At 50.4% G+C, this 14606-nt stretch overlaps 1 protein-coding gene and 1 long non-coding RNA gene across 3 annotated transcripts in view; one reads left to right on the top strand and one right to left on the bottom strand.

Annotated features, from left to right (window-relative positions):
* Positions 1–14606, bottom strand: part of LOC125925293 (uncharacterized) — a 155189-nt gene that overhangs the window by 96813 nt on the left and 43770 nt on the right. The gene's annotated exons all lie outside the window — the stretch shown is intronic.
* Positions 8781–14606, top strand: part of ATF3 (activating transcription factor 3) — a 12693-nt gene continuing 6867 nt past the window's right edge. Inside the window, exon 1 of one of the 2 annotated variants that reach the window (XM_049634182.1) lies at positions 8781–9241. In XM_049634182.1, the coding sequence (XP_049490139.1) occupies positions 9012–9241 (230 nt within the window). In that variant the 5' untranslated portion in view covers positions 8781–9011. The remainder of the gene's footprint in view (positions 9242–14606) is intronic. The other variant, XM_049634183.1, reaches the window with a different exon arrangement.

The raw sequence follows: 14606 nt of genomic DNA, 5'->3' as shown, positions 1-14606 counted from the left end.
GTCAAGTGAGATCTTCTGGGACTTTGGGTAAGGTCAACTCTAGAAGGTTCCATGCATTCACCAAGACTTTGATAAAGGAAGGTTGCCCATTTTCAACAAGGGAGGCAAAGTTAAAAAAAAAAATAAAAAATAAAAAAAAATAAGCACATGTGTAAAGCTCTCAAGATTTGGAGGACTGGGGGCACTTGGGTGGCTTAGTCGGTTGAGCAACCGACTTCAGCTCAGATCACGATTTCACAGTTTGTGAGTTCGAACCCTGTGTCGGGCTCTGTGCTGACAGCTCAGAGCCTGGAGCCTGCTTCTCATTCTGTGTCTCCCTCTCTCTCTGCCCCTCCCCCACTCATGCGCTCTCTCTCTCTCTCTCTCTCTCTCTCTCTCTCTCTCTCTCAAAAATAAACATTTAAAACAATTTAAAAAAAGATTTGGAGGACGGTACAGTACAGCTTAATAGAAGTTTTCAAATAAGTTAGTGTTTGAATCAAGTACCTATGAGCAACTTTCTTAACATTTCTGAGCTTTGGTTTCCTCATCTGTAAAACTGAAATAATAACACCTACCTCATGGGGTTATTTATTATAAGGGTGAAATAAGATACTAGGTATTTTTAAAAGTGCTTACCATTGTGTCTGGCATGTAGTATGTGCTCAGTAAATAGTAATTACTAAATATGACCTGGCCTCAGACTGATTTAAAAAAATTGTTTTAATGTTTATTTATTTTTGAGAGAGACAGAGAGAGCGTGGGGAAGGGGCAGAGAGAGAGGGAGACAGAATCTGAAGCAGGCTCCAGGCTCTGAGCTGTCAGCACAGAGCCCGACGTGGGTCTTGAACCCATGAGCCACGAGATCATGACCTGTCAAAGTCAGATGTATAACCGACTGAGCCACCTAGGTGCCCCAAACTGATTTTTTTTTTTAATCTGTTTTAAAATCAGTCAGTAAGTCACCTGAGAGATAGAAATTTCCTTTGGAGTCTAGACATTTCCTATGCATCAGAGTTCTTTGTGACTTGTTAGTGTCAGGGGTAAGGCAAGAGAAAGGAAAAAAAGTAACATTTATTGGATACCCACTCGATGGAAGCCTGGACGGTGCATTGTTCTTTAATCCTCAGTATCACTTTGTAAAGTTGATATTATCCTCATTTCACAGGAGAAACTGAGGTTTCAGGACCCGCCCAAAGCCAAATAGGAGATGGCAGAGTATAGAGATTTGAACCCAGTTCTGAGTGCCTGTCCATGGTTCTTCTCTGCCATCTGTGGTTCCTGCCTCTCTGCTGCTCACCTCTTCAGCTTCAGGGATGCTATGCATGGCCCCCACTAGCACGGGATGCCCCTGAAATGGCGTCTACTGCTCTAAAATCCGCACTCTTCATCTTGGCCCCAATCTTGGCAAATAGGGCATGAACGGAGCTCAGAAGTCTGTCTGCTAAGGTTCCTTTCAGTGTAAGAATTTATTTCATTAAAATTTTTGTAATGTTTTTATTTTTGAGAGAGAGAGAGAGAGAGAGAGAGAGAGAGAGCATGTGAGCAGGGGAGGGGCAGAGAGAGAGGGAGATCCAGAATCCGAAGCAGGCTCCAGGCTCTGAGCTGTCAGCACAGAGCCCGACACCGGGCTCGAACTCACGGACTGTGAGATCACGACCTGAACTGAAGTCAGACGCTTAACTGACTGAGCCACCCAGGAACCCCACAGTGTAAGAATTTATGGTCCTGAGACCACGTAGAGCCACTTTTCCTCTTTTAGCTCCATTTCCCCACCATTAAATGAGGACACTCAAGCACATCAGAATTTCCCAAGATTTCCCATGAACAGTTGTTGAGAGGCAGTAGGTGTTGAGGGTAAGCAACCAGACTTGAGCAATTATTTATCCTCTCTGTGCCTCAGTTTCCTCATCTATAATATGGAGCGGTTCACAGTACTTACATTATAGGGCTGCTATGAGGATTAAAAGCAGTAAGTATATGTAAAGGGCTGAGCCTGCGGTCTGGAACACAATGAGTGCTACATAACAGCATTTGCTGAAGTTATTTTATACTTCAAGGCAGAAGAGAGGGGTGCCTGGGTGGCTCCGTCGATTAAGCATCTGACTCTTGATTTCAGCTCAGGGCATAATCTCATGGTTGGTGAGTTTGAGCCCACATCGGGCTCTGCACGGACAGTGTGGAGCCTGCTTGGGATTCTCTCTCTCCTTCTGCCCCTGCCCCTGCCCCGCTTGTGCTCTCTCTCTCGCTCTCTCTCTAAATAAATAATCTTTTTTTTTTTTTTTTTTTTTTAAGTCAAGTGGGTGGCTGTGGGTGGCTCAGTTGGTTAAGCATCTGACTTCAGCTCAGGTCATGATCTCATGGTTCGTGACTTCGAGCCCCACATCGGGCAAGCTGAAGCCCCTCACCAGGCTCCGCACTCTCTCCCTCTCTCTCTTGCCCATCTTGGGATTCTCTCTCTCCGTCTCTCTCTCTGCCCCTCACTTACACTCTTGCTCTTTAAAAAGGCTGATTAGAGGGTACTAACCTCTTCCCCCACCCCCAGTCTTTTGGAATATAACTTTCCATGGTCCATCCCAAGCCCCAAATGTATTTGATATCTTCTCCCTTCCTTAAAAATTCTTGTGTGACTTTTATTTAAATTCAACATATGCATATTTGTTTAATATAAAATAATAAAGCACTTATTAAGACAGACACTCCAGCAAGATCTCTCCCAGAAGGCACAGGCAGAAGCATCGTTCCTGCTGGTCTGCCTCTGTACCACCCACCCGTGCTGCAGACTGGCTTTTCTGTTCTAAGAGAGACAAACAGAAAATAAAGGGGGATGGGTAGGTAAAGAGCAGGAGGATTAAAGCAGATGCTTCCATGGGATAAAGTACCTGCAGGATTTGTTTGTTTGGATGTTCAGCAGCAAGGAAACTGCGCAGGTAGTCATAATTACCGGGGGTCCTTCCAGCTTGCACCATGCCCTGTGTAGCCCCTGAAGGTAGAAATCAAGACCCCTTCCTGAACTCCATTTAAACAACAGGGGCAGTGATGGAATTTGATGCCCCCTTCCCCATAATAAAGATTTAAATCTGGAATAGCACTCTAGCAAAAATATTGGCAACACCCTAGAGGCTAAAAGTAGGAAAATGACGAAGTAAAACATTCTACGTCCATGGCCATGGAAAATTATGGTAATAAAAGTCAGGATAGTCCTTCCCTCTGGGCAGTAGAGAGAGGCAGATGTGATCTGGAGTGGTCACATGGGGGCTTCTCAGTACTTGAGGTGGTGGTCTACTTCTTGACTTGTGTGGTTTTTTAAGATTTTATTTTTAAGTAATGTCTACACCCAACATGGGGCTCGAACTTACACCCCTGAGATCAAGAGTTGCACGCTTTACCGACTCACCCAGCCAAGTGCCTCTTGTGTGGTAGGTTCTTGATGTTTGTTTTATTATTAAAATGGGCATACACGTTCTATATAATCACCTATATGTATGCTACATTTCACAATAGAATGAACATCTTATTTTTGCGAAGAAAAAATTATTGTAATAAATACCACATACAATTCACAGTAATAAGTAAAAGAACAAATTTCAAAGTTGCATGCAATCTCAATCACAACTATGCTCTTAAAAATCATGTGTGAGGAAAAACTAGAGGGAAACGTCAAAATAGTGTTTGAGACTATGGGTACTTTTTTTCTCTTGCCCATTTCCCATATGTTTATATAGGTCTCTCTCTCTCTCTCTCTCTCTCTCTCTCTATATATATATATATATATATATATATATGTATATCTATCTATATCTATATCTATATCTATGTATATACATACATATGTATGTATGTGTATATATAATGTATAAGAGCTCCCCCAAGGAGTCTTTAAAAGTATGAATCTTTTCATCATTTTCAAGTCACTCTCACATCTGTGACCTCATTGATTCTTACAGCAAACCTTTGGGGGAGTCCATGTTAAATAATCCTGTTTTATAGACTGCAACACAGGTGAAGTGTTCATGACCTGCACTGAGTCACTCAGTTGGCTGGAAGGAAACCTCTGAGTGGGTCCCAGGTCTCCTGAGTCCTGCTAGCACCTAGAAGCTGGGACTTCATTTTGGACACCCAGAGCTCTAGGGTCCCCACTCCTGAATGGGAATAGTTGCTACCTGGGCTTTGGTCACAAGGTCCAAGGCGGGTGTCTATGGCAGTAGAAGATAGACTACTTACAAGAAGGTCCCCAAAGATGCAATCCCCACCTAGGGTGCCCTCATACTCCCTCCTTTCTAGCAAGGCACGAAGTCCATCAGTAAAACTCCTTGGAAATGTTGAGAAAGAGAGAGAAAGATCAGTTGTCAGGACCACAGGCTGTGTTTGAGAATCAAGTTGGGCAACATTTCTCAACTCTAGTTTTTAGAGAGAACCGTGATTAGTGAAATGCGTCTGTCCTTGTGCTACTCAATGCCTTCTTCTTGCTTCTCTCCCTCCAGCTCTTAGGGTGGGTTGTCAGGGCTTGCAGGGTGGCTTTGCAGGTGTCCATTCAAGACCCTCAGAGCTCAGCCCGGGGCCCTTCACTTCAGAGAAGATGGGGCCTTAGAGAGAGGGAGTACCTTGGTCAAGAATACCAAAGGCAGGGGCGCCTGGGTGGTTCAGTCGGTTAAGCGTCCGCCTTCGGCTCAGGTCATGATCTCACAGTTCGTGGGTTCCACCCCGCGTCGGGCTCTGTACTGACAGCTCAGAACTTGGAGCCTGCTTTGGATTCTGTGCCTCCCGCTCTCTCTGCTCCTCCCCCACTCGCGCTCTGTCTCTGTCTCACAAAAATGAATATGTTTTTAAGAAATTAAAAAAAAAAAAAAAAAGAATACCAAAGACAGAAAGAGACCAAAACCCAAACCTCCCACTCCCAGCCTGGGGCACTTAGCACTGGACCACTCACTGGGAGCTTAAAGCACTGGTCCACACTGTGCTGAGGAAAGTGGAGGTATGTACCAGAGCTGGGTGTGTGGAGAACGGGGATCCCCTCTCGTTTTCTGTATGGAGTCTTATCCCTGCTCCCTTGAAGATGATCATTTCTGGATATAGCTCCACTTTGTCCACCACTGTTGCTACCGACTAAAGGGACAGATGGGCTCTGGCAGAGATTCAGGGGTTTCCCCCAGAAACCCCTTCTTGATTCATAAGTAATGAGACCACTACCAAGGACTGGCTGTGTGCCCCATCCTCAGTGAAGCCTCCCAACAAGTTTATGTGTTAGCTGCTGTTACTGCTGCCATTTTCCAGCTCAGCCCAGAGAGGGAAATGACTCCTCCAAGTTAACACAGTTGCTGAGTGCCAACTACAGCATCCAAGTCTCACCTTCCACGCTTCAGAGCCCACGATGCTGTGTTTCCCCTCTTTCCTGAGGAGGCCCATTTTGGAGAACCTTAAATAGTAACCCCCACATTCTAACGGACTTTATAGGAAGTGTGGGCTTTGGAAAGCAGAGTAGAGAAGAAAATCCATTCCACTCCCTTTCTGTGGCAAAGAAGCGCACGTGCCTTGCTGCTTGGCCGATTTTGTGCTGAACTTACCCAGAGCTCTGTAAGCAGATACAATCTTGGGGGTTGAAAAAGAATAATGTGGGGAGGGGAGTGGGAAGGGACTGTTCCCTGGACTAAGACACTGCTAAAACCTTTAAATATCCCTTGAACTTTTTTTTTTTTTCTTTTGGCTCCCTGCGATGTTTGGGTGTTTAGATTCTGTTGCCACGTGTGGGCTGTTTTTAGCTGCCTAGTTCCGTCCCCTCCCGTTTTAACTTTTTCCCCTTCCTTTTGCACATGCCCCAGCATGAAGTTTCCAATTCTTATCTCACTCAGCAAAACATACTAAGGCTGGTCTGAATGTGGATTCCCTCCACTGTTCTCCAGGGGGGAAGTTCAGCAATAGTCAAGTCTCTGCTTAACCCCCTTCCATGGAGGAGTAACACCCTCCCCCCCCCCCCCCCCCCTTTCCCCCCCCCCCCCCAATAACCCCAGTCGGGCTTCCTTCTCAGGGGGAGAGGCATTCTTTGCCTTTGTGTAGAGAAGCGTTTTGGTCCGGGGAGCTTTTCTTGTTCCTCTTCTGGATGGTACAGGCTGTACACGCTAGAAATCGGTGGAGTTAACTGAAGTCAGGGTATGGTGAGGACACACAGGACTGAGATATTGATCACTCCTCCAGGGGCACACACCTTGGGGCTCTCTTCCCTTGCCCGGCTCTCTCCCAGTCCCCCCCTCCAACGGCAGGCATTTCACAGTTCTCCTGGGGGCTGGGGGCTGGGAGCCAGGCAGAAGTAGTTTTTGTTTTCCTTGGATAAGCGTTTCATTCACGGGGTGGATTTACTCCACTATCAAGATTCTTATCACTTTTAGAGTTTCAGTGGGAGAGCGAGGCAGAGAACGCCAGGCTCACGCTCCGGTGACCAGCTGACAGCATTTTCCATCCAGGGTGACTTGGAGATTCAAAACCAAGAATTATTTGAATGAAACAAGACCAATAAAAGGAACGCAAGGCACGATGATAATAAAAATAAAAATAAATGACGAGGAGCTGTGGACTTCTCAGTCATAATTACCCTTCTCTCGCAAGGACCAAGAAGCTGGGCTGGCTGTGTTTACCCTACGCCCTAAATTGAATTTCCCCGCAAGGACAGGATTAAAACACAAATCTGGCTGGGGTGCATTAAAATGCAAACTGGTTAAAGATTTCTGTAGGCATCTCACGAAGAGAAAAAAAAAAAAAAAAGAGGACGGGGGAGTTTCACCTGACACCCTCCATTTTCCTGTTTCACTTTATAATGGTGCAATTTATTCCAGGGCAATAGGTAAGTAGTATATAGATACGTAGAAAATCCCAAATAATTTTCATTTAAATTTACAAGCGTTCTTCCTTCTGGTCTTGCAGCGTTCTAGGGGTTGTGCCGACACGCCCGGGGTTTACCTGCAGGAGGGTGGAGTGTGGGGGTGTGGGGCTGGCGGTGAGGGAGTGTGGGCGTGGGGGTGGAGGGTGGGGCCGGGAGAGCCGTTACCTGGGCGAAAAGTAAAGCAACAACAACCGCCCCGTGCTTCCCGCGCGACGTAGCTGGAAACCGGGTCAGGTACAGGGCTACATCCTCCAGGATCCTGCGTGGAACCCCTGGGCTCTCAGACCGGCTGGGGGCGGGGGGAACTTCCGAGGCTGGCCTCGGGCGTTGTCTTGGCTGCCCGGAATTTTGGCGAGGGTGTGTTGGCTGAGGTTTGGGCTTGGGGGGAGAGGAACCCGGGTGTGGGGGGACCTGCAGTTTGACCTGCAGCTCTGAGGGTCTCTGCCTCAGGCGGCTGGGCAATCAGAGGGTCTGCGGAGACGGACAGATCTTCTCCGGGGGTGCAGGACTGTTATGTGTGTAAGCGGGCGTGGGGGAGTGGGGGGAGGTGGGGGAGACCCCTCCATCACTGCCAACTGTAACTGCTTTAGGGGAGCAGGTGCGGGGGGGGGGGCTGACGGCGAGGCCCAGGTTCCAAGACCCTTCAAATTCTTACCTCAAGTTACCAAAGCATGATCTTTGATCACCTCTCTCCCAAGAGGCAGGTGGAAGCAGAGGCTTCTGCCCCTGACCGTGCCCCCACCCCCCACGCGCGTACGCGGGTCCCCCCCTGCCAGGCAAGTTCGAAACTTCGCCGGCCACATGCGCGTCCACATATATTCGTCCTTGGGCAGTTGAGAAGGTCTCTGGTTCTGCCACTCTCGAAGCTGAGACAGTTGGGGTCGGGGAATAGGAAGGCGGAAATTGTTTTTAAGGTTCACGTCCAGTTCTGCTGAAGCCCCAGCTCTAATCTGAGGCCATAGGACCCACCCTTTCCCGACAACTGGGCTTGAGGGTAGAAGGGATTTCTTTTACGAGACTTCGTTTCGGCTACGGTCAGTGCGTCCCCAGTCCCGGCGGTCCTGTCCCAGCCAATTCCGCTCTCGGCGCAGAAAAACACGTGAAAGACGAAGATGGGTTTTCCCTAAACGTAGCCTAAGAGGGAGGCGACCCCCCCCCCCCCCGGCTCGCGTAGATCAAAGCACCTTCTCTTTCCTCCTAGCCCTGGCCGCGCGGTTTCAGCCCCACTCTTAGCGCCTGTTGCCTCTGATGTTACAGCTCTCTTATCGTTCCATGCTGTGTTCGTTTCGCTGAGAAACTGTCAATTTCAAACTCTTTGTGGTTGTTTAAAAAAAAAAAAAAACAAAAACCCACTCCGCTCCGTCCTGGCCCTGGCCCGGGAGACGGGTTCTCCACCGGCCGGGAGGCGGTTCCACATGTGCGCTCGTGCGGGGTGCGCCGGGGCTGCGGGCGCACAGTGCCCGCTGAGCGCTGCCCTCCGCGACTGGGTTAACGGGCAGACTTCTCGCGGGCCCTGCCGTGGCGGTCACCCCCGGCGGGTAACGGTGGGGGCTCACGGTAGGGGTCCCTTGGGCACCTCTCCCACAGCGGCGACTACCACTTCTGACACTACCCTGCCCTCCATTTGAGAAGGATCTTTTGGCGGGGGAAGGGGTATTTTCCAGAGCCTCCAGAAAATGACCACGCATTTTAGAGAAAGGTCGTGCCCGCTTCCCAGCCTCACCTAGTCTGGGCTGCGGCCAGGCCCCGCCCCTCCATCTCCCCCCATCCCCCAACTTAGCGGAGGGAGAGATGCCAGCGCAGTGGAGTCATGCCGCTGGCTTGGGCACCATTGGCTCATGCCTGGAACACGCAGCGGCGAGTACGCACATCTGGCGGCCAGCCCGGACGGCTCCGGTCCTGATATGGAGAGAGAGGGCGGGCGGGTGTGTGTCCGAGCGCGCGAGGCCGGGAGAGCGCGGCCCTGCGGGCTCCTCCCCGAGCTTGCATCACCAGTGCCCCCCTTCCCTCCCCGCTTTGGCCCCTCCTCCATCCCTCTCCCTGCCCAGCCTAGTTCGGCTGGTTCTCGGGGGAAGCTATTAATAGCATTACGTCAGCCTGGGACTGGTAACCCGGAGTAAACGGGCACACCGCCAGCTGGAGGGCTATAAAAGGGGTGATGCAACGGTCGCCGAGCCACAGTCGCACGCAGGGAGGCGCGCAGTGCACAGCGCTCTCCCGGCGCCGCCGCCCGAACCCGAGCCGACCCGCCAGCCCGCGCGCCGGCCGTGAGTCCTCGGGGCTCGCCCGCCCGCCCCGCAGACAGACAGCCAGACCCCGCCCCGACCCTGCCCGCCCTCTGGACCCTGGCCGCCCCGAGTGGAGACCGGAGGTGAGCGCTGGAGCCGAGTGAGTGAGCGCGGCGAGGGTGGCTTGCTTTCATTCCCTCGGCGCCCCTCTAGTGACCAGTCCCGCGACCCCTGCGCCCGCCCCCCGACCCGCGCGCCCAGCCTCCGGCTGCGAAGGAACTCTGGCCGAACTTCTGCCAGCCGAGGCTGCTCCACAGCGCTTCGGAAAGTTTCTCGCAAAGAACTTTCTCTTTTGACTTGGGGCGCGAAAGGTTCCCGGCGACGGAGACGTCGGGCTCCGGTTCCTCCACCGGCTCCGGGGCACTGCTCCTCTTGGCCCTCGGCGCTTGCTTACCTCTCCCGGAGCGGGCGTGGGGAGGTGGGTGCGCGGGGGGTGGCCAAGGCTCTCCGCCTCGCTGGCCCCCGCTCAGCCTAAGCTCCGAGCCGGGCACCGCCGCTCCCGAGTGCAGCCTTCCCGGGGCCCGCCGAGAGGCACCGAGGCCGGGTGCCGGCGGAAGGGCTGCCCCAGGGGCCGGAGCGAATGAATGGGAAAGGGACCGGCGAGCCTGGGTGCCGGGCGCGGCCGCTGGGGGTCGCCCTGCGCTCCCTGGAGCGCCGGGCCGCGGGACCGCGCCGGAGCCGGGAGCGAAAGTTAGTTGCGACAAGTTTAGAGGTGGCGAGCGCTCGGGTTGCTGTCCCGGGGCGGAAGGCGGAGAGGGCTCCCGGCACAAGCGAGCGTCCAGCCCCTGGGCCTGAGACTTCCTGTCCCAAAGCTCTCTCACACGCTTTCCCTATCTGTGACTCTTCCTCCGGCGGGCCCGCGGATTTCTCTGCTTTTCGCCCGTGGAGACCCACCTCGGAGGAAGCGAGGGTGCGGAGCCCCGTCAGATAATTGAGAGCACGCCTTTGTAGCCTGGTGGTCAGGACTCTGAGCGCTTACACTGCGCCTCGTGTCTTTGAGCCTCAGTATCCCCAGCTGGGAGAAGTGGGCCCCTCCCTCTGTTTACAAGCACCAAGTGGTGGTTGACCAGATAACCACTGAGGTTCTGTTCTCTCTGGCAGAACTTCTCCAGATTCCAGTGGTATAACTGAAAGAAAGGGGGCCGGTGAGGAGACTTGGATGATTTGCCGGGGGGTGGGGGGGGGGTGTTTCTGAGACCAGCTTCGGTGGCAATGAGGGGGAGGGGACTTATCCATGGGCATGTCTTCCCTTCCTTTCTTTCCATTGAATTGGTTCTCCTCTCCATTTTCATTTCACCTACTTTCTTTCCTCCTAACCATTTTCTTTTCCCTAATTTTATTACCTAGATCACATACGCTTCTTACAAATAAAGGCATGGCCAAACCCCTGATGGAGCCAGAAAAAAGAAAATGAGTGCTAGAAAATCTGGGTGGCCTCCCAATGCACGTATTTCAGTGTGGGTGACAGTCCCCTCTGTTGGGGGCTTCCCGGACTTTAAATGAAGGAGAAATTGTTCTTACTGTCCTTTCGTTTTATGTTTAGTATTTAGCGTAGAATAACGCTGCAACATACAGACTCTTGCCTTGAGGATGTTCTGGACAAAGCTTGAAGTGGCAGAGGGGTTTGTAATTGTATTGTCTGCATGGCTTCAGAGACAATGTGACAGGTCGCTCTCCAGGCTGACAGTGTGGATAAGATGTAGCCCACAGCACCTGTGGCAACAGTTGGAGCCTTCCCATTCTTCCTGTCTGAACCCCACCCCTCTCTGTCTCTCTTTTGGCCCTGTCTCTCCATTGTTCTCTTTCTTTTGTACTCCCTGCCTGCCTCAGTCCTGTCAAAGCCTCTTCTGTGGTGGATACCAGGTTACTAAGACCACTGACCCCTCATCTACCTGGCCAATGACTCTATTCTCCATTTGCCCTACTGGTTGGTCCTTTTGGGGTTGAATCTCTGTTGGTGATAAAGGAAAATGAGCAGTGGGTGAGTGGCCAACAGTTTGGCCACGGGTGGGCCACTCACCAGCTTTACGGCCCTTGTGCAAGTCACTACCTTCCAGGGTCTCCTTTTACTCAATTGCAAAATGAAGATGTGACCTAGGTGACTCTAATATTGGGCGTTTTATCCCATTATCTAGAGCCCGTGATTTCCTCTCGTTGCAAATTGGCTGGGCATGGAACAGGGTCAATGGCTCCAAGTGTTACCCGGCTCGGGGAGGAGGAAGTGCATAGGCAGGAGACCACAGAAACCAGAGATGGTTCCATACTTGAGAACTGGTTATTTCTCAAGTGTGTAAGAGCAGTGGAGACAAGGTTTTGCCAGCAAATAAATAGTGGGGTAGAACTGACCTGGTGTGTTGGGAGCCCTGGGTCAATCAAGGTGTAAAAGAAGCTGTGAATGACCTAAATTTCATTAGGGTTCTAGCGCATTCCTGATCGATAGGGCTAACTTGCATTGACAACAACATTTTGAGTTCCCTCTGAAATGGGGAAAGTGGAATCACAGTAACAATGGCTCCTCAGTTCGGGTATAAATCCACTTTCGTGCCATTTATATAATCGTCTTAACTGCCCTGTGAGGAGTGGGGGCAGGGGGTTTTGGTCTCATTTTACGGATAAGGAGACTGAGGCCCAGAAACCTTGAGTGGCTTGTCAGTGGGTGCTCAGCTTGTGAATGGTAGTGATAGGCCTGTTCCTGAAGCTCCAGCCTTACATCGATGATTTTTAGGGAGGCTGGGAGAAAGACCAAGATAGAAAGTTAGTGAAAGACCAGCATCGGCTTCCTATACCGTAAGTAAGATGTCTTAAGAGCAGCATTTAGTGTGAAGAGATGAAAATTAAAAGTGAAATTCAATGTAGTTGTAGCTACTAGGAAATATAATCTGAGAGTTAAATTTCCAGTTAAAGAAACACGAGTAAAGTTTCACTTTCTTGAAAATGATGAAACTACCAAAGATATGACATGGTTTCTGATTGGAGATAATGAAGCAAAAGCAAAATGCAGGTTCTTTGTAGCAAGTGTGGACAATTTTAACATCAGCGTAGAAAGTCAACTCAGAAAATCCCCAAACATATTTTTTTGTCTGCAGTGAGGGGGGAATGTTGGCAGGTCTCGACTTTCAGAAAAATTGTCTGAAGATTTAACTTCATTTTCCTTGTAGGGACACAAGCCTGAGTCTGGGCTTGATCAGACCTTAAGAGAAGGAGGAAAGGAGTCACCAGAAAGTATCTCCAGAAATTAAGCTGTAGCAGAATGCAGAGAAAGTTCAAATCTCTACAGATATAACTGCCTTACTTTCAGAAAGGCTTTTTAGCATTTTTACAGCCTGTTTCCATCCCCAAGTAAGCCCACCTAATGCTTTTCATAAAAACATTCCATACCACAGACATTCTTCAGTTTCTTTCATCGGGACTGCTGACTTTACACTAAGGAGGAAAAAACAGTCCCAAACAGCAGACCCCGAGCCCTGAGAGCCCATTAATAAACTTAGCCGGGTGGTGAGACAGAACTACACTCAACCTCAGTGGAATTCAAACTGCCCATGTAGAGGAGAACCATCCAGTCCTCCAAACAAAGGCCAGCCCAGTGGTAGCTCTGAATTCCATCCCTGAACTACTGAGTTTTTAATAAAGTTGGTTAAGGGAGGGAAAACATGAATGCCTGGGAGAATCTTAAGCCTCTGGCTTTAGAAGGCCAGTTTTTCAGAGTTTATCACCTGCCAGAGAAGTATCCTCCCAGTGTCCTAAGATTATTCGATTACAGTGATAGAGGAACATCAGTTCTGGCTTATGACCCGGGGCTTTGGGAAGAGAATTACATACATTTCCTGGATTTCTTTGAATAGTCAGCAGTGGCATTCGTAGGCCTGGAATTCTTTTTTCCATCCGTGTACTTAAGATCTTAAGGGGGAGTTAGTTATAGGTCAGGGTGATCTATTCAGAAGTGTCTGAGATCACAGAGAGTGACCAGCCACCCTCCCACTGAGACCCCACAGAGCGTCTGTCACAGAGCCAGGCCTGGGTTGGAGGGATCCCTGGGAGGCCCGGTAAGAATATACCTCCCAGCTGCCTTTATGCTTTCCAGGACGTGTTCGTGTATTATTTCCTCAAACTCCTTGCACAAGTCTGGAAAAACAAGGTGATTGTTACTGGCCTTCTTTTACAGAGGAAAAAGCAGGCACTGGGAGGTGTAATGATACCTGAGTAAGTGGACCTCAGATCTTGATCATCAGTCCCCAGTCTAGGAGTTTTGTGGATAAAAGACCCACGTACTACGACTCCTGAAATGCAGGTAGCAGCCAGAGTGTGCACGCTGGCACAGAAAGATCAGCAGTTCATTGCACAGAGTTCATATTTTCCCCATGGTTCTTTGCTTAGTCTCCTCCCCACTGTTTCAGTTCTAGGACCCCCAACCACCCCATGCCTGCCCCCGCTCCCCAAGAAGGATTTGCACTGTTTTTTCTTTGTGGGTTTTGTTTGTTTTTTTCAGTGTAGAATAATATTTTACATACTATAAATTCAGGGCATAAGTTCTGGAGTCAAACTTAGTTCTGAGTCCTGATGCTGCCTCATACTAACTCTGTGACTTTGGGGAAGTTATTTAGCTAGTCTAAACCTCAGTTTCCTCATCTGTGAAATAGGGCTGGGACCCAGCTCACTGGATTCTCATGAGGGTTAAGGGAGATAATGCACAGAAGGGTTCTGGTGTGAGGGTGGCACTCATTAAATGTTAGCGACTTACCAAAGGGCTTCCTGTCTGCTAGACCGGGCTAATGACGGCAGGTCCCCAGATTGAGAAGAATGCTCCAGGGGACAGTCTGCCTAGACTGTCATTCATTATACACATTCATTATACCTGAAGAACCGACTGCAAGGATGGGGGGGCAGGGGAAGGCCGCTGCTGGAGGGAGTATATGGCAGGAAGAGATTTATGGGGGACCATTCCAAATTGGAACCATGGAACTATTACTGTTTCTACCCTTCACTTTCCTTGCACTGTCCCTTTGGGTTCCCTGGGCTATAGAATGAGAGAGGTAGATGAGACCTCAGAGACCCTTTGATTAGACCGCTCCTTCCCCATTTCTTGTATTCAGTGGGGCAGTCTGAGGTGGTCAGTGGCCATTGGGAGCAGCTGGTGCCCAGAGCTGGGTGAGGCTCTGGGGACAGGAACAGTGGAGACTCAGTCCCCACACTGCAGGAGCTCTCAGCCATTGGCCTGATGAAGACTGAGGCTCAGAGAACCTAGGTCACACTGTCCCTCAGTGCCAGAGCCAGTCCCAGGTTCCCCTGGGCACCCAGCCCCAGCTTTCCCAGCCGCCACAGGGCTCAACAACACCCCCCAGGAGAGGTCCAAATGCTTAGATCCTTGCTTTTCTTTTCTCTGAGGTCTTTTGCTTCAGCAGCCTTTACCTTAAGAAGGGGCCACTGGTCCCTTGAGGCGTGAATCCTGCCCCCCTGTGCCCCCCCCC

The sequence above is a fragment of the Panthera uncia genome, chromosome F1, assembly GCF_023721935.1.
Source record: "Panthera uncia isolate 11264 chromosome F1, Puncia_PCG_1.0, whole genome shotgun sequence".
Taxonomy (NCBI): domain Eukaryota; kingdom Metazoa; phylum Chordata; class Mammalia; order Carnivora; family Felidae; genus Panthera; species Panthera uncia.
The sequence above is the reverse complement of the archived record's forward strand: the minus strand, read 5'-3'. Positions and strand labels throughout refer to the sequence as shown.